This window comes from Macaca thibetana, chromosome 5, assembly GCF_024542745.1.
Source record: "Macaca thibetana thibetana isolate TM-01 chromosome 5, ASM2454274v1, whole genome shotgun sequence".
NCBI classification, from domain to species: domain Eukaryota; kingdom Metazoa; phylum Chordata; class Mammalia; order Primates; family Cercopithecidae; genus Macaca; species Macaca thibetana.
In genome coordinates, this window is record NC_065582.1 from 169,173,929 (window position 1) to 169,201,630 (window position 27,702).

At 42.4% G+C, this 27,702-nt stretch overlaps 2 protein-coding genes across 2 annotated transcripts in view; both read left to right on the forward strand.

The window, feature by feature from the left end:
* Positions 1-27,702, forward strand: part of FAM184B (family with sequence similarity 184 member B) — a 155,733-nt gene that overhangs the window by 80,515 nt on the left and 47,516 nt on the right. Inside the window, exons 6-7 of the mRNA XM_050791986.1 lie at positions 11,579-11,689; positions 14,926-15,033. Coding sequence (XP_050647943.1) covers positions 11,579-11,689; positions 14,926-15,033 — 219 coding nt within the window. The remainder of the gene's footprint in view (positions 1-11,578; positions 11,690-14,925; positions 15,034-27,702) is intronic.
* The window catches only part of QDPR (quinoid dihydropteridine reductase), a 213,523-nt gene that overhangs the window by 10,425 nt on the left and 175,396 nt on the right, over positions 1-27,702 (forward strand). The window lies entirely within an intron of this gene.

Genomic DNA, 27,702 nt, shown 5'->3' on the forward strand with positions numbered 1-27,702 from the left:
TCCTGCTCTGTACAAATGTAAGCTTCTTCTCTGAATACACACAGATGAAACGTACAGTTATGATAGATAGCAGAGCTCCCTATGCCTTCTTCAAAGAGAGTCCAGGGTCTTTTGGAGGAGACAGAGAGACACCCCTATAGGCCTGGAGTCATTGACCTGGGGCGGAATCGTGTCATGAGTGGTGAACTTAGGGAAATTCAACTCCGCTTACTCTGCAAAAACACACAGAGAAATACCATGAACAAAAAATTCAGGCCTGGAGGACTTCCTGGATCCAGTTCCCCACTCTATCACCACACTTCAAGTGATTTAACCTGGGCCCCCACAGAGGGAAATTCCACGTGCCTCAGGATCCTCATTTGTAAAATGGAGGGTATTAATAATAGCACCTCGTAGAGTAGCTGCAAGGATTTAATGGGGAGCCACGTGAAGACACAAGGCGTATCCTAATGCCTAGGACACGTGCGCAGCAGGCCGATGCAGGTAATTAATCAGCAGCGTGCCAAAGTGAGGGAAAATTCTGCCTGTGTGTGCTGTTCCATTCTCCCTCCAAACAGGGCGGCTTTCTACTGGCAAGTCATGCGAAGCCTCATCTTTTGTGTTTGCTGGAATAAGTAAGTAACATGTGAAGATTTCGGAAAAGAATGAAGTGTGAAGCAATATCATGGTGAACGTAGGTGGAATGCTTTGTTTAATTATTACAAGGAGGCCCCTTTATAGCCCAAGATTCTGCAGTACCAGCTTTGAGTGGTCACTGAAAGATAATACTGTATCACTGGGGCGTGCACTGTTGTGTGGGGGTTACAAGTAGTAAATACTCAAGATTATATGTTAAATGAACTCGTGAAAGATCAAAAGATCAAGACTAGTCTTGGATCTAAGTCTTAACCCTAACACAAGCTGTGTGGCTGTAGAAAGGTCATATAACCTCTCTGAAGCCTGATTTCTTTTTTTTTTTTTTTTTTTTTTTTTTTTTTTGAGACAGTCTTGGTCTGTCACCAGGCTGAAGTGCAGTGGCACGATCTCGACTCACTGCAACCTCCACCTCCCAGGTTCAAGCAATTCTCCTGCCTCAGCCTCCCAAGTAGCTGGGACTACAGGCGTGTGCCACCACACCCAGCTAATTTTTGTATTTTTAGTAGAGACGGGGTTTCACCATGTTGGCCAGGCTGGTCTCCATCTGGTGACCTCATGATCCGCCCTCGTTGGCCTCCCAAAGTGCTGGAATTACAGGCATGAGCCACTATGCCCGGCCTAAAACCTGATTTCTAAAATAGGGTTAAATACTTCAAGGGCTTATTATGTAAATTAAATGTGGTATTATAGTATATATAAACCCTTATCTTAGTGCGAAGCATGTAATGAAAGTTCAAGATATGGTAAGTATTGTTAATTTCTTTTTTTTCTTTTTCTTTTTTTTTTTTTTGAGACAGGGTGTCTCTCTCTTGCCTAGGCTGGAGTACGTTGGTGTGATCATGGCTCACTGCAGCCTCAACCTCCTGGGCTCAAGGGATCCTCCTACCTCAGTCTCCTGAGTAACTGGGGCTGCAGGTGCACGCTACCATGCCTGGTTAATTTTAAAATTTTTCTGTAGAGATGGGGATCTCACTATGTTGCCCAGCTGGTCTTGAACTCCTGGACTCAAGGGATCCTCCCACCTTAGCCCCCCCAAAGTGCTGGGATTATAGGCGTGTGCCACCATGCCCAGCTCTCATTGTTAATTTCCATGTGCATTGGGTAACATAATGTGTGATAATATTATTTCATGCCCATTATACTTTATAAAGTACCTGATACTTTAAAACACATTTAATCTTTCCAACAATATTACAAAATGTTCATATCCCCATTTAGAGTTGAGGAAACTGAAGCTCAAAGATGTTATATATCAAGACACACAGCTAAGTGGTGGAGCTGCAATTGAAACCTGACATCCTAACTCCAGAGCCCGTGGCTTCACACTGGGTAGGCAGCTGTAGTGAAAGCGTTTTTTCCTCCCCGTGAGCTGCAACTGGTTGCACAAACCTAATCCTCAGACAAACAGATGGACACTTTCCATCCCCGGCCGCAAGCGGCAGGAGGGAGTGCAGCATGCTCTCGCAGAGCTACAGGTTGCCCTGGTAACCTGTCAGCCACACCTGACTCTGCATGTGTAAATCTCACTTCGGCCTTAATAGGGGGCATGAGTCCATCTGGGATATGAATCATGTCGCAATAAATTGCACTTACTTGTTTTTTTTGGTTTTACATTTTGTTCGTTTTCAAGAACTGAGCATTTAAATTAGGCCATGCACGTTGGGAAAGGTAAAACCTTAAAGAGGCCTCCAATCTAGGGTTTATGGACTAAAAATAGATACCATTGTCCCCTGTAGAGTTAGGAGTGCACTATTTCTTTGAGCCCTTGTCTGCAGGTATATTGTGTATCCTGAATGCTACCCTAACCTAAAGAACACACTATAGGAGGTGGCCTGGAGCTGACCTGGAGGCCTTGATGCCTTCCTTGACCCCAGATTAGATGCTACTGTCACCGAATCCTGATGGACAGCACAGTACACATCCTATAATTAGCATTTGCATACACTGACTCTTAGGAAAGGGATGCAGACGATGTATTTAGCACCTCCTGAGCTGTGCTAATCACTTCTGCACATTCTCATTTGTATGTGAATCACTTAGGATTCTTGGTGACAAGAATCACAAACCCACCTGGGAGTTTATGCAGAAAAGGAATTTAACAAAACATAATGGAAGACCAGGGAACTGGGCTTGGCAACTACCCAGCCAAGAATAATGTCCCAAATCTATTGCAAAACAGATTAGAACACCTATGCTGCCACCTCTGAACCTGGACCTGCAGCTTACACAGCCGAAACCACCAACACTGGGCCCTGGGCATTGCCTGGAGAACTGAGCTATCTAATATGGGAGCCAATAGACACATGTGATTACTTAAATTTGAATTAATTACAATCAAATAAAATTTAAATTTCAGTTCCTCGGTGGTACTAGCCGCATTTCAAGTGCTCCCTAGTCATATGTGACCAGCACATGTCATGTGTGACCAGTGGCTACCCTAATGGCCAGCACATCTCTGAGGGATTTCTGCACATTAGCTATGTCACACTGTGGAACATTCCATCATCACAGAAAGTTCAGGTGGTCAGTACAGCTCTAGAACAGCTGGCCCTGCTGCCCCTGAAAACTGCAAGTGCCAAATTCTGTGTGACTCCCACTGTCCACATCACTGGCCTCTGATTTGAAATCCAGGATAGGTGCGCCTTACTGGGGAGCTTCAGTCCCATGCCCATGCTCAAGTTGCTGGCAGTCTGGTGTTTTCCAGATCTATGATAAGAAGAGGGCTCTGATGCATCAGATGGAGAGTTCTCAAACACCAAATGGAAGGGAGGCTAGATCTTTGGCAGCCAAAAGGAATGACAACTCTCCACTCAGCAATCAGATCCCGACTTCAGCTCTGTTATTGTTTTTCCATTTCATAGACAAGGAACTTGGGAAATTAAGTAACTTGAGTAGAACACAACTAAGAGATAACAGACTTGGATATGAATCAGGCCTGTCTGACTCCACAGCCAGTAATTCTTGCTCTCTACTAGTCTACGTGTATAAAAGAATATACATTGCCCTGGGCCTTGGATAGTAACATTCAAGTCCTTGCTCTATCATTATCCATATACTGTTTATTTATCATTGACTGAATGCATATTTATGTTTTGAGCAATGCAGGGATACAGGAATCGGCCATGTCTTCAGGGAATACACAGTCTGGTAGGGAGGAAAAGATCTAGTGAAACAACCAGAGTCAGGTCAGTGTGTACTGAGCGCTGTGCCTGGGGAGAGCATTCTCACTGTCAAATCTTAAATATGTCACTTCGAACCACTTCGGGCCTCTGTTTTCTAATTTGAAATAACAAATATTAATGATATTATTTTCTCAAATTTTTTCTTTATTTGCTACTACCACCAAGATCTCAGATTTTTTTTTTCATATTTCTATCAATTCCCAAAATACCCCTGGTTATTTAGAAGTATATTGTTCAATTTTTAACTATTTGGTACATTTCTAGATACCATTTTCTTATTGATTTCTAATTCGGTTCCCCTGTGGTTAGAGAATAGATTCTGTCATTTCATTCCTTTGAAATTTGTTCAGCTTGTTTTTGACCCAAATATGGTCTGTCTAGATGAATGGTTCCTGTGTGCTTGAAAAGAATCTGAATCTGCTGCTGTTGGGTGGAGTGTTCTATAAAAGCTAATTAGGTCAAGTTGGTTGATAGTATTGTTCAAGTCTGTTACGTCCTTACTGATTTTTCTCTACTTGTTCTGTTGATCATTGAGAGAGGAAGATTGAAATCTCAAATTAGAATTGCAGATTTGTCTATTTCTCCTTTTGGTTCTCAGTTTTTCCTTCATGAAAATTGAAACCTTTTTATTAGTGCATATACATTTAGGATTCTTGTGTCTTCTTGATGAATGGATTCTTAATATTTATGAAATATTATTTGTCCTGAAATCTGCTTTGTCTGATAATATATACATATTCTAGCATGTTTATGGTTAGTGTATCTTGGTCTATTTTAATCTGTCCTTTTATTTTAACCTACCTGTGTCTTTCTATTAAAAGTGCTTTTGTGGTATACTTAATCCTTTTTTATACAGATTGACAACCTCCGCCTTTTAGGGGACATTCAGACCATTCACATTTAATGTAATTATCATTAAGCGTACGATCTTGTTTTTCCTACTTGTCACATCTGTTCCCACCCCCTTTTTCCGTTTAATTTGGGTACATTGAGTATTTCGGGGGTATTCCATTTTCTAGCTCCACCTTTGACTTATTAGATATGCTCTCTTTTGGCAAAGTGGAGAGCTAGCGGTTACTCTAGGATTTGGAATATGCATCTTTAAATTTATTGGTCTGTCTTGAAATACATTACTTCACACATATAAACCTCATGATAATACATTCTCATTTTACCCTTTGTGTTCTTCGTACAATGGTTGTTATATGTTGTATTTTATTTTACACATGCTATAAATCCCACAGTATGTTGCTTTTATATTTGCTTAAACGGACAACCATATTTTAGAGAAAAAAATTTAATGAGAAAATAGGGTCATTTTCCCATTTGTTTGCCATTTCTGCAGCCTTCATTCCTTTGGTAACTTCAAGTGCCTGTATAGTATCATTTTTCTTTAGCCTAAAGAACTTCCTGTAACATTTCTTGTAGCATATGTCAACTCCTACTCACAACATATTTTCTTTCTCTATTTTGCCTTCATTTTTGTTGAATATTTTTACTGGATATAGAATCCTAGGTTGACAGTTGTTTTTTCTTTCAACACTTTAAAGATGTCATTCAGTATCTTTTGGTTTGCATTTTCTTCTAGTGAAAAGTTAATAGCCACATTTATCTTCTTTTCCTTTTGCATAGTATGTTTCTTCTTATCAATTGCTTTCAAGATTTTCTCTTTATCACTAGTTTTCAACAATTTGATTATGATATGCCATGATGTGATTTTCTTTTTTTTTCTTTTCTTTTCTTTTTTTTTTTTTTTGAGACAGAGTTCCACTCTTATTGCCCAGGCTGGAGTACAATGGTGTGATCTCGGCTCACCGCAACCTCTGCCTCCCGGGTTCAAGCGATTCTCCTGCCTCAGCCTCTCTAGTAGCTGGGATTACAGGCATGAGCCACCACACCCAGCTAATTTTGTATTTTTAGTAGAGATGGGCTTTCTCCATGTTGGTCAGGCAGGTCTCGAACTCCCGACCTCAGGTGATCCACCCACCTTGGCCTCCCAAAGCGCTGGGATTACAGGCGTGAGCCACTACATCCGGTCGCCATGATGTGATTTTTCTTTGTGTTTTTGTTATAAGTTCATTGAGTCTATGGGTTTACAGTTTTCATGAAATTTGGAAATTTTAAGGCCATTATTTCTTCCATTTGTTTTTCCTGCTCTTGCTCCTCTTCTAATATTGTCCCACAAGTCATTGAGGTTCTCTTCAGATTCCTTGTCTCTGTGTTTAAGTTTGGATAATTTCTCTTGCTGTATCTTCAAGTTTACTCATCTTTCTTTCTGTACCATCTAATCTTTTTAAAAACCCATTCAGTATATTTTTCACTTTAGATATTATAATTTTTTGCCTTAGAAATTCCCTTCTGTTCTTCTTTACAGTTTTTTTTTCCATCCTCATTATTTTCATGTTTTCCTTTAAATTATTGAACATAATTATAATTATTCCTTTAGCATTGTCATCTCTGTCAATTTTGGGTCTTTTTGATTGACTGGTTGTTCTGCTCTTTATGAGTCACATTTTTCTGCTTTTTGCCTATTTAGTAATTTTTTATTGGATGCTGGACATTGAGAATGTTAAGTTATTAAACATCTGGATTTTATTGTCATTTTTGCTAAATTTTCTTTTGACAGGCAGTTAAATTACTTGTGAACTAGCTTCATTGTGTGAGACATCTTTATTATGATAAATTATACATAATATAAAGTTTTCAGTTTTTGAGACAAAGTCTCACTGTGTCACCCAGGCTGGAGTCCAGTGGCGCGTTCTTAGCTCACTGCAAGCTCCGCCTCCCGGGTTAACGCCATTCTCCTGCCTCAGCCTCCCGGAGTGATTAATTAAGGCCTTGTACTTGTTGACTCTTTCAGCTGCATCACGAACTTTAAATATATGCCAAATAATTAACTTTTCTTTTTGAAAAAAAGTTAACAAGTTTTCTCTTAAAACTCCAACTGAAATCTCCACATGGTAATTTTCTGTGATTGCTCAGTTGTTGTCCCTTACAGTGGCACTTTTACATCGCTTTTCCTTAATTACCTGTAATTGTAGACAATCTGGACAAAGAAACAGAAAATGAGTGTGAGTCCTGTATCTACGTCTTATCAGCTGTGGGATTTCCTCTGTGTAAAATGGGTGCCATCAAACCTGTTTTCCTGGGTATCTGAAAGTTCAGTGAGAATAGCATTTATGAAAATGCTCTGTGAATTCTAAAAATTAATGGCCCATGAAACAGTTTTCCAGATTCAGGATGAAGCAGTTTAAATATCTGAGAGCATTCGTCTCCTTTTTTCTCAATATCCTTGTCTTTGTTATTTTTTTATTTTTATTTTTTCTCTTTACCTGAGTTAAGGGAATTTTCCTGTTGAAATCTTCAAGGTCACTTTCGGCTGAGCTGGACCGGGCATGCTTCTTTCAAATCTGTGTTCTCCAGTGACCCAGAAATGTTTGTTTTCTGACAGTAAACCACATTATTTTACACCCAAAATGAAGCTTACTTATGCCAAAAATTACTGCTGAAATTGATTATTTCCATCTGTGGGGGAATTTTTTTCACATTAGGTTCATTTGTCAAGGTTACAGCTGAAGCTATGATTAGTTACTTGTAGACTGGGAAGTTAAGTTATGTAAAATTAGAAATAGCCATTCGTTTATGCTAAAAATTATTATCACAGGGGATTGTCACTGTGCTGTTACAGTGAACACATGTTGGCAGTGTTAGTGAGTGTCTTCTTTATTAAAGCATGTTCAACAAAACTTCTGTTCAATAAAAGCTTCTATGGATGAGAAGCTCATTAATGAAGTAAAGAAAATGAATTTTTGTTGAAGGGACGGCCTTGCTGCTGATGATTGCTTAAGTTACCTGAACTTGTTTGAAACCAAAGGAGAATTTACATACCGTGTTTAGAAAATGAGCTCTCAAAAACAACAAGCCCTGCAAAAGGGGATCATAGATTTACTGAACAGAGACTATACACATGTTAAATGTCCAGGGTTTTTTTCTTCTCTTTAAGTGACTGACCCCAGGAAAAATGCTAAGGGCCTCCCCAGAGTCACTGGCCTAGGCTGGGCTTGGCCCCACAGAAAGTATAAAGGTGTCATGGAGGTGATCAGCAGCAGTGTCTTTTCAGATGTTCAACTTGGAAACCCAGGAGTCAAACATGATCTCTTTCTCACCCCTCACATTCAGTTGTCCATCTAATGTATTAATTCTGCTTCTTCAATGACTGTGGAATTCCTCCACTTCCCCCTCTCCTCAGTGGTACCATGCTGATCCAGTCAACCACCATTTCATGATGGAACGTGCGATGATTTCCCTGCCTCCAGTCTCCCCACTTCATGTAATCTAATCTTCATTGCAGTGGAACCTTCTGAAAATTCAACCTTCATTTCAAACTCTCCAGTCACTCCCTATCATCTTTATAATGTATTAAATAGTTCCAATTCCTTAACATGATTTTTAAGACCCTACAGAGGCAGACTCCTGATTGCTCTCTCCTGCCTTATCCCACACCTCTCCCCTGTCCTACTCTGCCCTCCAGCCTTTTACTTTTTATTCATTCATTCATTCATTCATTCAGAGACAGGGTCTTGCTTTGACACCCAGGCTGGAATACAGTGATGTGATCATGGCTCACTGCAGCTTCGAACTCCTGGGCTCAAGTGATCCTCCCGCCTCAGCCCCCTGAGTAGCTAAGACATGCCACCAAGCCCAGCTAATTTTTTAAAAATTTCATACAGATAGTGTCTCGCTGTGTTGCCAAGGCTAGTCTCAAACTCCTGGCCTCAAAAAATTCTACTGCCTCAGTCTCCCAAAGTGTTGGGATTATAGGTGTGAGCCACACTCAGTGGTTTCAGCCTTTTGGTTCATCATTCATTCCATGTTCTTTCCCTTGATGAAGAGCACTTTCTCCCTGCTCCCAAATTTTCCTGCCTGATCCTGTCCAGTTCTTACTGATCCTTCCAGTCCAGCTTAAACATGGGTTTTCCTACAAGTCTTCTCTGCTCAGCCTAGTGATGCTGTTGTCTGATACATGACAACTTCTGTACTCACATAGTCAAGCGTTTTTCTGTACTAGGAGCTAAATTTTCCTTGAGAAGGCAGGGAAGAAGCACAGTCAACCAGTCAGGCTTTCCTGAGTTCAAATCTTGACCCTGGGCAAGGCATTTAACCTCTTTAAGTTTCATTTATTTATCTTTACAATAAGCCTTGGTGGTAGTACCTAAGTCATAGGGCTTTCACGGAGACCAGAGAGATGGTCTGTGTAAAGTGCCAGCAAATGGCATGTACTCGGCAAATGTCAGCTACTGTTTTCATGTCCATTAGATCTACAGGTCCATAATCGACTGACAGCTTAGGAGAGCTGCTCTACAAATACCTGCTGGATATTGTAACCTCTAATTCATAGGAAATTTTGGAATGTCTGAGGGCTTGGTTCTTTAATGTCTTATATTTTCCTCATGTTCTCATTCCTGTTCTCTAGCTTTTCTCATTCCAATGCATGCCTCAATACATTCTGTATGCTGATGGCTCCCAAATGCATACTCCAACCCAGAACCCTCCCCTGAATTCCAGACCCTCCCAGAATCCTCCCCTGAATTCCAGACCCTCTCTCTATCTACTTAGACATCTAACAGATGTATCAAACTTGACACATGCAGAGAAGCTCCTCAGAGGGTCCCTGAATCCACTCCTGTCTTCCCCATCTCAGTTCATGGTGGCACCATTCTCTCCTTGCTTAGGTCAGAAAGCCTGGTGCCATCCTGACCTCTCCTTTCAGTGAGTCCTGTCAGTCAACATTCCACATATGTCCCAAGTTCTACCCCTCCTTCCAGCTGCACTGCTGCCACAGGCCCAGCCACCATCACTCTTACTTCAGTTACCACCACAGCCTCCTCCCAGGCCTGCCTGCCACTGCTCTCCCCCCACCCCTCCACCCACATCAGTCTGTACTCAAGACAGAAACCAGTAATGAAGCTGGGCATGGTGGCTCATGCATGTAATCTCAGCACTTTGAGAGGTGGAAGTGGGAGTATCACTGGAGTTTAGGAGTTCGAGACCAGCCTGGGCAACATAGCAAGATGCCATCTCTACAAAAAAATTTTTTAAATTCGCTGGGCATGGTGGCATGTACCTGTAGTCCCAGCTACTTGGGAGGCTGAGGTAGGAGGATTGCTTGAGCCCGGGTGGTCAAGGCTGCAGTGAGCCATGATTGTGCTATTATACTCCAGTCTGGGTGACAGAGCGAGACCTTGTCTCAAAAAAAAAAAAAAAAAAAAAAAACCAACAACAAAACACAGTAGCAAGCTTATCCAAATATCATTGCAACCACATCACTACATCACTCCTCTGACCAACAGTTAAGTGGCCTTCACCTCACTGGTAAGTCTAACTTTGATGTTTGAGGCCTCAGATGGTGCTCCTCAGACCTCATCTAGTCCAGCCACCATGGCTCCTCTCTGTCCTTAGAATGTGCCAGGGCCCTTGTACATCCTGGAAATCTCACACCCAGACATCTCCTTGGTGAACTCCCTCACTTATTACAGGATTTTACGCCAAAGTCACTTTCTGGAGCACTTCTCTAGCCAAGTTATCTAACATTTCAGCCCCTCCCCAGCACTGCAGAGCCCTCTCCCAACTTTATTATTTCTCCATCCAACCTAGTGTTTGCCGTCTTGTTTACTCATGGACTTTGATTGCTGCCTATCTTTTTCACTCAAACGTCAGTTTCCTGGTGTGTAGGAATTCTCCCTTTTATCTCCCCAGCTCTGAGAACAGTGCCTGGCACACAGTAGATCTCAAGAAATATTTGTTGAATGAATGAGTGATACAATATCTACCTAAAGTTCAGCTAAGAGGAACAGACTATCTCATTCACTAGTCTAGATACTTGCACAATGTCCATAGAAATTAAGCTAGAACAGAAAGCCTAGGTCTCTATGAGAATAATATTAGTGCCTATCATCTACCGATCCTTTACTATGTACCTGGAGTGGCAAGGAGCATGTGAGGAGCACAGTGAGTCACTGAGAGGTTAGGAAATGTGCTCGAGATGACAGATGGAACGTGACTGCACCACTCATGTGGTCCCCAGAATGTTCCTTCACCTGGATCTGCTTTGCACTGAGGTTCATGGGCTGTGGTGAGGGACCATGGAGCAATCGGCCCTGGGAATCCCATCATTTATTTTATTTTATTTTATTTTATTTATTTATTTATTTTTAAAATAGAGATACCATCTCACTATGTTCCCCGGGCTGGTCTTGAACTCCTGGGCTCAAGCGATCCACTTGCCTCGGCCTCCCAAAGTGCTGGGATTACAGGCGTGAGTCACTGTACCCGGCTAACCCCATCATTTTGACTCATGTATGGATGCTGTTGAGAAGACATTTTGTACTGCTTTTTCTATTTCCTTGCATCCAAAAATGTAGTTGGCTTTTTTACTTATGTGACACTGAGAATTTTGTTAGTAATGAATGTGACACTGAAAATTTTGTTAGTAATGAGCATTTTTTAAAATTTGACACTAGAAAACTTAAAGACAACAATATGCCCCACCCCACCCCTATATATATATATATCAGGCTTTGTGGTGTGAAGTTAACACACGTTTTCTTTTGACCTTCTCGTGTATGTCTAGTTTCTGTTTATTTGTGGTATTTTATGACTCTCGTAAGCTTCTTTGATCTCTGGGAAGAAGGCAGGGTGTGAAAACGTTAAGTGTTCTGTTTCCGTGCCTCGTATGGTTAACTCTAACAATCGTCATTTAGGAAGTAGAAGCACAGCTGGAGGAAGTGAGGAAGAAATCAGAAAAGGAGATAAAGCAGCTGGAAGAAGAGAAAGCAGCCCTCAATGTGAAGCTCCAGAATTCTCTGCTCGAGGTAAGCCCTGAACAAATGCAAGCCTTGGGGTGCTGTTTCTGGTCCCTGGGAGCTTCTGCCTAACTGAGAAGCCAAGAATTTTGAAAGACAGAAAAAGACACTCAGCCAGACAGGAAGGCTGTCTCAGGGGACATGTATTTAGCTGTAAGTAACAGAGAACCAGATTAGAGGTGCTTAAACAAAGAGACCTTTAATGTCTCAAATAAGAGAAGGAGGCCACTGGTGTTGGTTCTGTGGCTTCATGAAGGCACAAGTGGGTAACCTGCAGTTCCCCTGCCTTTCCTTCCCCAGGGATACATCCGCCCCTTTGTGGGCTCTTAGCAATTTTGCCTTTCTAGGCCCTTCCTTTATTAAAAAATATTAAAAATTTATATTTTATGACTGCAGTGGTAGAAATATGAGTATCATCCAGACTATACATTTTTCTGATTTTAAAAGAAATTAACACATTTTCATGGGCACCTGAAAGTATCAAAGAACTAGTGGAAAAGGCTAGAAACAGAATCCTAAGAGCCATTTCTGAGCCTGCTTAAACCAAAAAAATGTCAACAAGTTTCATTCCTTCCCCTGTCCTCCCTCAAACCTTCCAGATGAGACCTGTGTCTCCCATCTGCTTCAGGAACCCATGACACCAGTTCCTCAGCCCTGCTGTACATCACAACCTCTGGGGTATTTTTAAGAACACAGAGGCCACGCGCAAAACAGTATCGATTGTTTAGGAATAGCCAAGAGGTCAATCTAAACAAAGCACGAGGATGATAGAATCAAATTGGGCCAGTGGTTATCTCTAGAAGGGAGAGAGTGTAAGGGGCTGCAGCTGTATTTGTGACATGTTATTTCTTTAGCTGAGTGATGAGTACACAGGTGTGATGTTTTCTCTAACTCCTTCTATTTCTAAAATCATTATTTTAAAAAATGATGAGCATGTCATTCCTTAGACTTGATATTTCAGGGTCTAGAGGTAGGTCTTGGTGAAAAGTTCTGGGATAGAGTCTTCTGGTCCAGCCCAGACCAAGGTGGGGCTGCACAGCAAAGAAGCCTTTCTCTCTCCCTCCTCCTTTCTGCCCTGTTGTCCTCCCTTCCTCCCGCCTTTCCCTCACTCCCTCCTCCTTCACTTCTCCCTCCCTCCATCTCTTCCTCTCACCCTGTTGGAGATACACTGCCAGTCTTCCTGTTGTACCTGGACCACACCTTGCTGCAGAGCTTAAGGTGGCCTCATGTACATGTATGAGACCAACCGAGTTATTCGTTTTTTTGGTTTGTTTTTTTTTTGAGACAGAGTCTCGCTCTGTCGCCCAAGTGGAGTGCAGTGGCGTGATCTTGGCTCACTGCAGCCTCCGCCTCCCAGGTTCAAGCAATTCTCCTGCCTCAGCCTCCCAAGTAGCTGGGATTACAGGCACCTGACACCACGCCTGGCTAATTTTTGTATTTTTAGTAGAGATGGGGTTTCACCGTGTTGGCCAGGATGATCTCAACTTCTTGACCTTGTGATCCACCTGCCTTAGCCTCCCAAAGTGCTGGGATTACAGACCCAGTTATTCTTTTGAATAACACAGGTCAGGGAAGCCTGGGCCCTGACCTATTTCTGTGAATGTGCCTTTTAGAGCTCTTTTTTTTTTTTTTTTTAAGCGGAATCTCACTGTCACCCAGGCTGCAGTGCAGTGGCATGATCTCAGCTCACTGCAACTTCTGCCTCCCAGGTTCAAGCAATTCTCCTGCCTCAGCCTCCCAACTAGCTGGGATTACAGGAGCATGCTACCACGCCTGGCTAATTTTTTGTATTTTAGTAAAGACAGGGTTTCACTGTGTTGCCCAGGCTGGTTGCGAACTTCTGAGTTCAGGTGATCCACCCGCCTCTGCCTCCCAAAGTGCTGGGATTACAGGCGTGAGCCACCGCACCTGGCCCTATTGCTGTAAATTCTACGCAGTAGTACCTACCTTATAATGGCTGTTGTGAGGATTAAAAGAGTTAATACTGTAAAAGGCTTAGGTTCCTGGCTGGGCGTAGTGGTTCACCCCTATAATCTCAGCACTTTGGGAGGCTGAGGTGGGAGGATCTCTTGAGCCTAGGAGTTTGATACCAGCCTGGACAACATAGCAAGATCCCATCTCATTTTTAAAAATAATAATAATAATTTTTTTAAAAAGGCTCAGATTCCTGGGTGGCACAGAGCAAATGGACCATTCAGGAGGTGCTCTTATTATGTTATACGTATCTCTACTGGGTGTCATTGGGGTTATAAACATTTATCTATCCCCTTCATAAAGTGATAGCTTTTTAAAGGCAGGGACCATGCTTTATGATTTTACTATCTTGCTCTCACTCTGTCCCTTCCCCATCCCTCCTTGTACCTAGCATGGTGCCTAACTAGTATTAAGGTTTCTAGAAAAATTTGAGGAAAGTCCAAGTTTCCTTTATGTTTTTTGGCCTCATTCTCCTCAAAGTCTAGGGGAAAGCCGTCTGTTTAATTCATATATTACAATTAGTTGGTTAATCATCATCATCATAATTAAGGCCTTACACTTTAAGAGCACCCCCAAGCCACTCTTCTCTCATTTTATCTACATAATTCTTAAGTGTTGTTCATTTTCTTTACCAATTAGCTTTTTTGTTTTGTTTTCAAAAGAAATTGAGTGGCCTTCCGGGAATGATATGAAAGCCACCCTACAGATCTAGTATAGAAATATGTATGTAAATAACTTAAAGGAAACTGTGGATACTATAAACCTGCTGGGCACATTTTCTTCTGGAAAGACTAAGCAACTAGCTCATTAGACATGGCATTTCTAGGCCTGGCGCAGTGGCTCACGCCTGTAATCCCAGCACTTTTGGAGGCCGAGGCAGGCAGATCGCTTAAGGTCAGGAGTTCGAGACCAGGCTGGGCAACATGGTGAAACCCCGTCTCTACTAAAAATGCAAAAAATTAGCTGGTCATGGTGGTGCGTACCTGTAGTCCCAGCTACTTGGGAGGCTGAGGCAGGAGAATCACTTGAACCTGGGAGGCGGAGGTTGCAGTGAGCCAAGATTGCGCCACTGCACTCCAGCCTGGGTGACAGAGTGAGACCCTGGCTCAAAAAAAAAAAAAAAGTATTTCTAGAAGTGTGTGTAAAATTTGCCTAATGGGGCACTCTTCCCAGAACAGACTGACCCAGGAGAATTGATTCCCGGAAGAATGACTGTGTCGAGGAGGCAGAACTTGGTTTCATTGCGTGGTGTTTCTTATCTCCTCTTTTAGGTTTTAAGGCTGGAGGAATTTATCCAACAAAATAAGGCACGCCCCACAAGAGCTGAGGAAAGTCCCCAGGAATTAGGCTGCCAGCGCTGCAGCATTCTGGAGACCCAGGTAACCTCCAGCTTTGTCAGATTTAATTGAAGATATTTCTCTTCTCAGTCTCAGCCTTTCAGTGTCCCCAGTGACGCATATTGATGTTAATGGGCTCTTTTACATCTCCCCTCGACACTGCCAAAATGCCTGGAAAAAAAAAAATCACCACAAAATCCATTCACAGAAACCACGAAGGAAATAGAATTCTGACTAATTATCTGGGTGGTTTGAAAAAGAATAAGGCCTGTCAGATGAGTCTCCGCTCTCTCTCTCAGAGCAGCCTGCCTGGCGGATAAAGGGCGCACTCAACTGGAGCAGGGCCTTTGATTCTGCCCAGCACGAACCCCGGTAGTCATCATAAAAGCCCCTCTCTTGCCCCGGCTGCCTCCCTCCACAGCCATGATCTATTTACTCTCACAACAGCCCTTGTCCGTGAAGCTGCCCTTTCAGGGACGCCGCTTGAGGGTAGAAACTGGTTGGTTTGTGTCTCTGTCTGGCCTGCGGTGGGTTGTATCGTTCTCTAGGATCACCATAATGAATGACCGCATACTTGGTGGCTTCAGCGATGGAAATTTACTCTCTCACAGTTCTGGAGGCCAGAGGTCTGAAATCAAGGTGTTGGCAGGGTTGGTTTATTTTGGAGGCTGCAAGGGAGAACCTGGTCTGTGCCGCTCCCCTCACCTCTGGTGGTTGCTGGGCAGTCCTGGTGTTCCTTGGCCAGTCTTCCTTGCAGACGCGTCACTCCGGTCTCTGCCTCCGTCATCACATGGTCTCCTTCCCTGAGCCTCTGAGTCTCTGTGTCTTCACATAGCCTTCTTATAAAGACACCAGTCATTGGATTTAAGGCGCACTCTACTACGGTATGACTTCATCGTAACTAATTGCATCTGCAAAGATCCTATATCCAAATAAGGTCACATTCATAGGTACCAGGGCTTAAGACTTCAGTATATCTTCTTAGAGACACAGCCTAACCCACAAGATAGGCACTCAGTGAACATTTGTTGTACCATGTCAGGAATATAAATAATCCCTGTGAAGTGGGCGCTTGAGTACCCTGGCTTGAATAACCCTCTTAATTCCTGTTTTGGCAGCAAGAGAGTCAAAAAAAAAAAAAAAAAACCCACGGCCTTCAATTTCATTTATTTGATTGTTGCCTGCAATTTTCAGGCCATTTCAAACTCAAGGCAGGAAAACACTACATGGGTGAGTCTGAATCTTCCCACATCAGTCTCACTAGTCTCTTGTTTACCCATTTCTGTCTACATGAGTGTCCTCAGGAACTGCAATTTCTCTCCCATGACCCCCATCTTCCAGGGCTCAGGCCCTGGTCCTGCCAACAGCCCCCATGACATACTCCTCTGGAATAACCCCCAGTCAACCACATATTCACCAGGGCAAGAAAGAGCCAAAATCTAGTGACTGTGGATTTAAATAATAATTAACATTTGTATGTGAACTGGTCAGTCGTAGAGCACTGTTCTCATCTTTGACTTCATTGGAGTTTTTTGTTTTTGAGACAGAGTGTCTTGCTCTGTACCCCAGGCTGCAGTGCAGTGGTGCAATCATGGCTCACTGCAGCCTCGACCTCCTGGCCTCAAGTGATCCTCCCACCTAAGCCTCCCGAGTAGCTGTGACATCATATGTGTGCCACCATTAGTAGAGACGGTGTTTCATCATGTTGGCCAGGCTAGTCTTGAACTCCTAACCTCAGGTGATCCTCCCAAAGTGATGGAATTACAGGTATGAATCAGCATGCTCAGCTTCATTGGAATTTTGCAACAACCCTGTAAGGCACCCATTTTACAGAAAAGAAAACTGAAGGTGAGGGCAGGTGACCTGCCCACAGTCACAGGCCGGTAAATAGCCAAGACAGGATGGAACCACGGGCTCTGATCCCCTCCTCTCTCCATAAGAGCGGCACATGCCCAGGATGCCTTCCAGATAAAACAGGCCCCAGCTGCCATTGGGTTAAGGGGAGCAGCCAGGACTCTCTGGGTTTCCTCCTTCTTCCTCTGACACCCAGAAAAGGGGAGAATCCTTGAGCAGCCCTGTTGCCCCCGCTGCCCCCCGCCACTCCGGTAAGCCTGGAAGAGAATCCTAAAGGAGCAGAGGCACCCTCATCCACAGGGCTTTCCCCTTCCTGATCTGAGGCTGTCCCCCTCCTTTCGGAAGATTTCTGCCTGAGGGAGGTGCAGATATTTTCATTCTCCTCGGTTTCTTAAGAACCAGTCTCATGAGCTGGCATTCCAGAGAACTTTTGGCCCCAGGGACAACTGCGTCTTTCACCAGCACCATGTGGGGCTTCCGAGAAAGGTTGTCCTGAGATATTCAAGTATTTCTCAGCTCCTCAAAGTGACGGTGGCAGGGAGATGGACCGGAGTTGGCTGATATCCTTCTTGATGAAATTAAATCTGAAATAAGGTTGGTAAGCTGGAGACTGAATTAAAAAATGCAGTTCAGGAAGATAGTAGAGCAGGCCGTATTTTAGGAGGGAAAATAAACACGTAGAAGTTCTAGGTATGTTCCGGGGCTGATGACCCGAGTCTACCAGTCACGGTCACGATGTCCATGAGCCGGTGCTGCCACCACAGCTCAACTTCAGCACTTGACTTTGGGGTTGGATAATTCTTTGTTTTGGTGGGTTGTGGGGAGCTGTGCTGTGTGCTACAGGATACGTAGCAGCCTCCTTGGCCTTTACCAACAAGATGCCAGTAGTACCCTCCCAATCAAAAATGTCTCCTGGGGGCAAAACTATCCCCAGTAGAGAACCACCTCTGTAGCTAAAAAAGCAAGTCCTGAAGAAGTCCAGAATACAAGTGCCTGTTGGGAACATGGGTTGGTCCACCAGGAAACTCCTCAGCCTTTTTTTTTTTTTTTTTTTTTTTTTTTTTTTTTTTTGAGACAGAGTCTCACTCTGTCACCCAGGCTGGAGTGCAATGACTGACGAGATCTTGGCTCACTGCAACCTCCGCCTCCCGAGTTCAAGCTATTCTTCTGTCTCAGCCTCCCGAGTAGCTGGGACCACAGGTGTGCACCCATGCCTGGCTAATTTTTGTATTTTTAGTAGAGATGAAGTTTCACCATATTGGTCTATGTCTCAAACTCCTGACCTCATGATCCGCCCACCTCGGCCTCCCAAAGTGCTGGGATTATAGGCGTGAGCCACCCCGCCCAGCCCTCCTCAGCCTTCTTAACCTAGAATGTTGTCTTTCAATGAGCTTGGTTTCTTTTTTTTTTTTTTTTTTTTTTAAGTTCCAGGGTACATGTGCAGGATGTACAGGTTTGTTATGTAGGTAAACATGTGCCGTAGTGGTTTGCTACACCTATCAACCCATTACCTAGGTATGAAGCCCAGCATGTATTAGCTCTTTGCCCTATTGCCCTCCCCCAAGAGGCCGCAGTAAGTGTTGTTCCCCTCCCCGTATCGATGTGTTCTCATAGTTCAGCTCCCACTTATAAGTGAGAACTTGTGGTGTTTGGTTTTCTGTTCCTGTGTTAGTTTGCTGAGGATTATGGCTTCCAGCTCCATCCATGTCCCTGCAAAGGACATGATCTCATTCTTTTTTATGGCTGCACAGTATTCCGTAGTGTATATGTACCACATTTTCTTTATTCAGTCTATCATTGATGGGCATTTGGGTTGGTTTGATGTCTTTGCTTTTGTGAATAGTGAATGAGCTCGGTTTCCAGAGGGAAGTGCAGATGCCTCCTCTACACCGTTGCAGCAGGAACCTCAACAAATATCAGTTTCATTTGATTCAACTCAATATGCACATTATTCATTCATTCTGCAGTTGTGTGTGCAACACCTGGGATATGCCAGCCTCTGAGCTGGATGCTAGAGGGAGAAGTGTGCATAAACAAATAGCTGGAAAACAATGTGGACAATTAGTAACAGCTTAAACATCTGGTGCTGTTTTCTATTAGGCATTTTGCAGGTATATTTGTTCTTTCAAATTAAGACCACTTTTCAAATAAGCAATCCACATATGTGGTACAGAACTCAAATGGTATATAAAGGTATACATTGGAAAGCATCTTTCTTCTTGCTGCCAAGTTCCCTATCCCATGGGCAAACTACTGGCTGTGTTTTAGCTTCTCTCTTTTTATATATCCTTTCAGAGATACACTGTATATATAGGCATAATTGTGGATTTTTTAAATATAAATGATAGCATACTCTCATGAAATCTTTTTTTTTTTTTTTTTTTGGAGACTGGATCTTGTTCTGTCACCCAGAATAGAGTGTAGTCCTGGCTCACTGCAAACCTCGACGTCCTGCCTTAGCCTCCTGAGTGGCTGGGACTACAGGCACCCACCACCACGCCTGGCTAATTTTTGGGTCTCACTGTAATCCTCAGCTCACTGCAGTCCTGGCTCACTGCAATCCTCCTTGCTTGGGCTCAAGCAGTCCTCCTGCCTCATCCTCCTGAGTGGCTGAGACTACAGGTGCCCACCACCACGCCCAGCTAGTTTTTGTATTTTTTGTAGAGATGGGGCTTCATCATGCTGTCCAGGCTGGTCTCAAACTCCTGGGCTCAAACCATCCACCCACCTCCGCCTCCCAAAGTGCTGGGATTGCAAACATGAACCACTGCGCCTGGCCAATTCTGCTTTTCTTAACTTAAATTTTATAGCTTAGAGACACTTTTATAGCTCAGTACACTTCCCTTTCAGCTTCATTTTTTTTTAAAAAAAAACAAACCAACCATCTAGTTCTCCCTTGTATAGAAAAACCATATTATATTGAACCATTCCCTTGTGATTGACATTTAGATTGTTTTCACATCTTTCTATTTTAGATAATACTTCAATGGATAGCACCATAGAGGGATATAATATAGTATAGTAGTTAAGCAAGCTCACCCCTGAACCAGACACCTGGGTTCTTACTGGCTGGATAATCTTGGACAAATAATTTGATGTCTCTGCTTCACCTTTCTCATTTATATGCCAAGGATGATGATAGCATCTACTCCAGAGGGTCTTTGTGAGCTCTAAATGAATTCCTATCTGTCTGGTGCTGGAAACAGCACCTAGTGTGTGTAAATGCTCCCTCGGTGCTAACTCTTGCTCCCATGGAATGTGCCAGGTCCACTGGTGTGTGCGTGTTTAACTGCAATAGATACCACCACTTGCCACCCACTGAGGTTGTTCCACTCTGTGCCCCCACCAGCAGCACGTGTGCCTTGCTAATACAGCAAGTTACAAAACTTTCTGAACTTTTCCAGTCAGAAAAAAAATTGTAATCTAGTTCAAATAGTTTTGGCAAGCCAGCTCTGTGCCAGCCTGGTGAGCCGAAGCTCTGCCGAGGTCTAGAGGAGGTGTGAGCAGCATACTTCAGCATGGCCATACCTGCAACCACACAGGATGGTACAAGGGGCAGAGGTAAAGCCAGGGAGGCATGGGCAGGGGCTTGAACAATCCGATGGCAGATCTGCTGGTGGAAACAGGGGCATCAGAACAGGATATTAAATGACAACTTCCCCAGTGATGTTCCTGCTGGATTGAGGCTATAAAATGTAAGTTTGCTCAAGACTCAGGGGTTTTAGTTTAGGCCAGTAGCTGTTCTGCCAAAGCATTTCAGTGAGTCAAGAGAAATAAAAACAGGCCAGGCGCAGTGGCTCACGCTTATAATCCCAGCACTTTGGGAGATGGAGGCGGGTGGTTCACTTGAAGCCAGAAGTTCAAGACCAGCCTGAGCAACATGGCAAAATACATGTTAAAATACAAAAACTAGCTGGGCATGGTGGCACACCTGTAGTCTCAGCTACGTGGAAGACTGAGGCACGAGAACCACTAGGACCTGGGAGGTGGAGGTTGCAGTGAGCCAAGATTGTGCCTCTGTACTCCAGCCTGGGGAACAGAGTGAGACTCTGCCTCAAAAATAAGTAAATAAATAAACAAATAAACAATAAAAAGAAATCTAAAAAAGAAAGAGAGAGATAAAAATAATAATGTCAGCTGAGAGCAGGCTTTCCACTCCATTCCCAGAACATGCAGCGAGAGGGCTGCCAAACGTGGGTGTGACTCTGTCCCCACCAAACTTAGCTGGGACCTCACTAAGCCTTTAATCCTGGTTTCTCCCTGCCAGCCCTTGATTTCGTAGATTCAAAGTTTTACTAATTGGTTTCCAGAAAGCTATTTTAGTCATAATCATTCTGAAGGAAAATTTTTTTCCAGAAGACTCCTTTGGTGCCTGGGCCACACGGAACGGGCAGTGGAAAAGGGTGGAAATTTTCATACATACCACTGCCCACGCCCTCTCCAGAAGGAAAAGGGAGTCATTTGTGGTAACTGCTATTTAAGTCATCTCGTCTCTACAAATATGTCTGAGTACCGTCACTATACAAGCCATGGGGCTGCATGTCCAGGAGAATGAGGCCTAATCTTGGTCCTTGGAGGGCTCATATTTCAAATGGGAGAAATAACTATTTCCTTAAATATTAACCTGTTATGATGACTGCTATGATGATGGCAAGAAGATATATTAATGGCAAGCCCATATGGGAGAGGAAGCTTTCTGTCCAGGGGAGTCCAGGAAACTATTCCAGAAGAATGACGTCTGCGGACATCTGCTTGACACTGAAATCTGAACATGACTTCACCAGAAAATGGGATGCTGTGGGGAAGCAGCCCAAGGCAAGCTCCCTGAGGCGTTCGGGAAGGAGCCAGGGGACACTCCCAAGCTCTCCAGGCCTGAAAGTGTCCCCTGCTCCTTGGAGGCCTTGAGTAGTTTGCTGGGCAACAGTCGCCCCGTGCCATATGTTGGAGGACCATAGGAATTGGAGGTGTCAGCTGTCCTGGCCGTTGGCAGGCAGATGACCACTAGGCTGTTAAACAACTGTGACATCCTGAGTGTTCCTCAGGCCAATTGGGAGCCAGCACCCTCGGTCTGGTGTGAATGGAGGGGTCTGGTTCCATCTGACATGGAACAAGGCAGCCTGCCCTTCACTCCACAGAGAAGTTCTGGGCATCAGCTGAGATTCAGTGTCGGAAGACAGTGTAGGGCAGGGCCACCCGCCTAAGGCTTAGGACATGGGTTCCACCCAGCTCTACCCAAGAGCTGCTTAGGAGCCTCAGACAGGCCAGAAACCATCCCTGAGATCAGTTTCTTCATTATTCATAATGGCAAACCCAGAGTACTTCACACAGTTCACAAACCACCCTATGAGACTTCTTATAGAGAAACCACGGCCCAAAGGGTGGCACCAGGGCCTGCGCTGTAAGCTGCAATGCTGCACTACTTCTTGTTAGTAAAACAGCAGTAATAATCCCTGCCCTTCATAACCCCAGAGACTCGTGGTAATGAACAGGAGAAAGCATATGAAGGCACTTTTCGGAACTATTAAAGATTCTGTCAATGTGAGGTGACTTTATAGTATCTATTACAGTCCCCTGTAATCATTTCAGCAAAACTCCATTACATTTGGTATTCTATTTTAAGATGCACATAATGCTACCTTTGAAAGATTGTCAAATGAACTTGAGAATGACTGAATATTCCCTTATAGGAGATTTCCTGGGTGTGGGTGTTTCTTTAAAATAGAAATAATCCAGAAAAGGTTAAATAAATGGAAGATGAAAGATGAGGACCTAATGTGAACACGGATTTAAAATAACCAGCCATTTGCCTGGGAGGAAGTGGGAGGAGGCATTTGCAGTGGATGGTTTGGAGGAGAAGCAGATCTATTTATTTTTCCGTGCACTAACTATTCATACCCAGGCCACTTTAGCACTGGAGAGAGCACTGGACTGAACCTGAGAAATACGCCTTTTGGGAAAAACCCAAGAGTAGGAATTGGGTTAAATAACTCAAGATACACTAGGAGTGGTTCAGGGATATTCTCAGAAGCCATGTTCTGAGTCTGTTTTATTTAGTTCAGAGAAGTTCAAACATTTTTTTTGTTTTGGTTTGTTTATTTATTTCAATAGGGTTTTGGGGAACAGGTGGTGTCTGGTTACATGAAATAAGTTCTTTTTTCTGTTATATCATTATTATCATTGAACACGTGTTCAAATCTAAGCTTTTAAGGTTTTCACAAGAGAGAACTATTATATATTTAGTGCAACCAGGTACAAGACAGGCTCAAAAACAAAACTGAAAAAGATCTGTGAAAAGCTTTCAAAATAACAAAATTTAAATATAATTTTTAATGACATGAAAACTATGATTTATCATGTGTAACATGTTTTGAAATATCTATACATTGTGGAATGGCTCAATATAGCTACTTAACATATGTGTTACCTTATATGCTTGAATAAGTTCTTTAGTGCTGCTTTCTGAGATGTTGGTGCACCCATCACCTGTGCAGTGTACACTGTACCCAATGTGCAGTCTTTTATCCCTCACCCTCTTCTCATTCTTTGCCCTGAGTCCCCAAAGTCCATTGTATCATTCTTATGTTTTTGCATCCTCATAGCTTAGCCCCCACTTATGAGTGAGAACGTACCATGTTTGGTTTTCCATTCCTAAGTTACTTCACTTAGAATAATGGTCTCTAATTCCATCCAGGTTGCTGCAAATGCCATTATTTTGTTCCTTTTTATGGCTGAGTAGTATTCCATGGTGTGTATATATATACCACAATTTTTTTTATCCACTTGTTGACTGATGGGCATTTGGGCTGGTTCCATATTTTTGCAATTGCAAATTTTGCTGCTATAAACATGCGTGTGCAAGTATCTTTTTCATATAATGACTTCTTTTCCTCTGGGTAGTTATCCAGTAGTGGGACTGCTGGTAGTTCAACCACTATAGAAAACAATATAGAGATTCCTTGAAGAACTTTACACACTGTTTTTGATAGTGGTTGTACTAGTTTACATTTTCACCAGCAGTTGTAAAAATGTTCCCTTTTCACTACAGCTATGTCAACATGTATTTTTTTTTATTTTTTGACTATGGCCGTTCTTGCAGAGTAAGGTGGTATCACATTGTGATTTTGATTTGCATTTCCCTGATCATTAGTGATGTTGAGCATTTTTTCATGTTTGTTGGCCATTTGTATATCTTCTTTTGAGAATTGTCTATTCATGTCCTTAGCCCACTTTTTGGTGGGATTGTTTGTCTTGCTGATTTGAGTTCCTTATAGATTCTGGATATTAGTCCTTTGTCAGATGTATACATTGCAAAGATTTTCTCCCACTCTGTAGGTTGTCTGTTTACTCTGCTGATTGTTTCTTTTGCTGTGTAGAGCTTCTTAGTTTAAGTAAGTCCAATCTATTTATCTTTGTTTTTGTGGCACTTGCTTTTGTTTTCTGGGTCATGAACTCTTTGCCTAAGCCAATGTCTAGAAGGGTTTTCCCAATGCTATAGAATTTTTATGGTTTTGGGTCTTAGATTTAAGTCCTTGAACCATCTTGAGTTGATTTTTGTGTAAGGTGAGAGATTAGGATCCAGTTTCAATCTTCCACATGTGGCTTGCCAATTATCCCAGCACCATTTGTTGAATAGGGTGCCCTTCCCCCCCCCTTTTTTTTTTTTTTTTTTTTTTTTTTTGCTTTGTCAAAGATCAGTTGACTGTATTTGGCTTTATTTCTGGGTTTTCTACTGTGTTCTATTGTTCTATGGGTCTGTTTTTATAACAGTACCATACTGTTTTGGTGACTGTGGCCTTATAGTATAGTTAGAAGTCAGGTAATGTGATGCCTCCAGATTGTTCTTTTTGCTTAGCCTTGCTTTGGCTGTGTGGGTTCTTTTTTTCTCCCACATGAATTTTAGGATTGTTTTTTCCAAGTTCTGGGAAGAATGACGGCAGTATTTTGATGGGAAGTGCATTGAACTTGCAGATTGCTCTTGGCAGTATGACCATTTTCACAATATTGATTCTACCCATTCCTGAGCATGGGATGTGTTTCCATTTGTTTGTGTCATCTGTGATTTTTTTCAGCAGTGTTTTTTAGTTTTCCTTGTAGTGGTCTTTCACCTCCTTGGTTATATATATTCCTAAGGTTTTTTATTTGTTTGTCTGTTTGTTTGTTTTGCAGCTATTGTAAAAGGGGTTGAGTTCTTGATTTGATTCTCAGCTTGGTCAGTGTTGGTGTATAGCAGAACTACTGATGTGTATACATTAATTTTGTATCCTGAAACTTTGCTGAATTCATGTATCAGTTCTAGGAGCTTTTTGGAGGAGTCTTTAGGGTTTTCCAGGTATATGATCACATCATCAGCAAACAGTGATAATTTGACTTCCTCTTTACTGATTTGGATACCCTTTATTTCTTTCTCCTGTCTGATTGCTCTGGCTAGGACTTCTAATACTATGTTGAATAGAAGTGGTGAGAGTGGGCAACCTTGTTTTGTTCCAGTTCTTAGGGGGAATGCTTTCCACTTTTCCCCATTCAGTAGAATGTGGACTGTGAGTTTGCTGTAGATGGCTTTGATTACATTGAGATATATTCCTTCTATGCTGATTTTGCTGAGGGTTTTAACCATAAAGGGATGCTGGATTTTGCCAGATGCTTTTTCTGAATCTATTGAGATGATCGTGTGATTTTTTGTTTTAATTCTGTTTATGTGGTGTATCACATTTATTGACTTGCATATGTTAAATCATCCCTGCATCCCTGGTATGAAACCCACTTGATCATGGTGGATTATTTTTTTGATATGCTGTTGGATTTCATTGGCTAGTATTTTGTTAAGGATTTTTGCATCTATGTTCATCAGGGATATTGGTTTGTAGTTTCCCTTTTTTGTTATGTCCCTTCCTGATTTTGGTATTAGGGTGATACTGGCTTCATAGAATGATGTAGGGAGGGTTTCCTCTTTCTCTATCTTGTGGAATAATGTCAATAGGATTAGTACTGATTCTTCTTTGAATGTCTGATAGAATTCAGCTGTGAAATCCATCTGGTCCTTGACTTTTTTTGGCAATTTTTTTACCATTTCAGTCTCACTGCTTGTTATTGGCCTGTTCAGAGTTTCTCTTTCTTCCTAGTTTAATCTAGAAGAGTTGTATATTTCCAGGAATTTATCCATCTCCTCTAGGTTTTCTAGTTTATACATGTAAAGGTGTTCATAATAGCAACTGAAACAAGTATTGCTGGACTTGAAAGAGCTCATTCAGGTCGGGTGCAGTGGCTTACACTTGTAATCCTAACACTTTGGGAGGTCAATGTGGGCAGATCACTTGAGCTCAGGAGTTTGAGACCAGCCTGGGCAACATGGCAAAACCCCATCTCTACAAAAAATACAAAAAATTAGAAGGGTGTGGTGGTGTGTACCTGTAGTCCTGGCTACTTGGAAGACTGAGGTGGGAAGATAGCTTGAGCCCAGGAGGCAGAGGTTGCAGTGAGCTGAGATCATGCCACTGTACTCCAGACTGGGCAACAGAGCCACAGACCTTATCTTAAAAAAGAAAAAAAAAAAAAAGCATTCATTCAGCCAACTATTTATTGATCTCCATGGTCAAGTTCAATTGTGAAATACAGTTGTATGTCACTTAATGACAATGACACATTCTGATAAATGGGTTGTTAGGCGATTTTGTCATTGTGGAAACATTATAGATGGTGTAGCCCACTACACACCTAGGTTATATGCTGTAGCTTTTTGCTCTTAGGCTGCAAGCCTATACAGCATATTACTGTACTAAATATGTGGACAGCTGTAACACAAGGGTAAATATTTATGTATCCTAATGTAGCTAAACATAGAAAAGATAACGTGTAACACTACATCTTTACAATGGCTATGTCATCATTAGACAATAGGAATTTTTCAGCTCCATTATGAAGGCATACCTTGGAAATGTTGCAAATTCAGTTCTAGACCACCACAAAAAAGTAAATATTGAATAAAGCAAGTCACACAAATTTATTGGTTTCCCAATACATGTAAAAGTTATGTTTATACTATACTACAGTCTATGAAGTGTGTAATAGCATTATTTATAAAACTATAATATGTGTACCTTGATTTAAAAATATACTTCGTGTCTCTGTGTCACATTTTGGTAATTCTCACAATATTTCAAAACTTATTATTCTTATTGTATCTCATAAGGTGATCTATGATTAGTGATCTTTCATGTTGCTATTGTAATTGTTTTGGGGCACCACAAACCATGCCCATAGAAAATGGTGAACTTAATAAATGTTGTGTGTGTTCTGGTTGTGTTCCAGAACCAGCTGTTTCCCTGTCTCTTTCCCTCTCTATCCTTGGACCTCCCTATTCCCTGAAACACAACAATATTGCAGTTAGGCCAATTAACAATACTAGAATGGCTTCTAAGTGTTTATGTGAAAGGAAGAGTTGCACATCTCATATTGAATCAAAAACTAGAAATGATTAAGCGTAGAGAGGAAGGCATGTCAAAAACTTTGAGACAGACCTAAGCTAGGCCTCTTGTGCTGAACACTTAGCCAAGTTGTGAGTGCAAAGAAAAAGTTATTGAAAGAAATAAATAGTGCTACTCCAGTGACACATGAGTAATAAGAAAGTAAACAACCCTACTGCTGATATGGAGAAAGTTTTAGTTGGCTGGATAGAAGATCAAACCAGGCATAACATTCCCATAAGCCAAAGCCTAATCCAGAGCAAGGCCGTCATTCTCTTCAATTCTGTAAAGGCAGAGAGAGGCGAGGAAGCTGCAGAAGAAAAGTTGGAAGCTAGCAGAGGTTGTTTCATGAAGTTTAAGGAACAAGCCATCTCCATAACATAACAAGCAGCAAGCG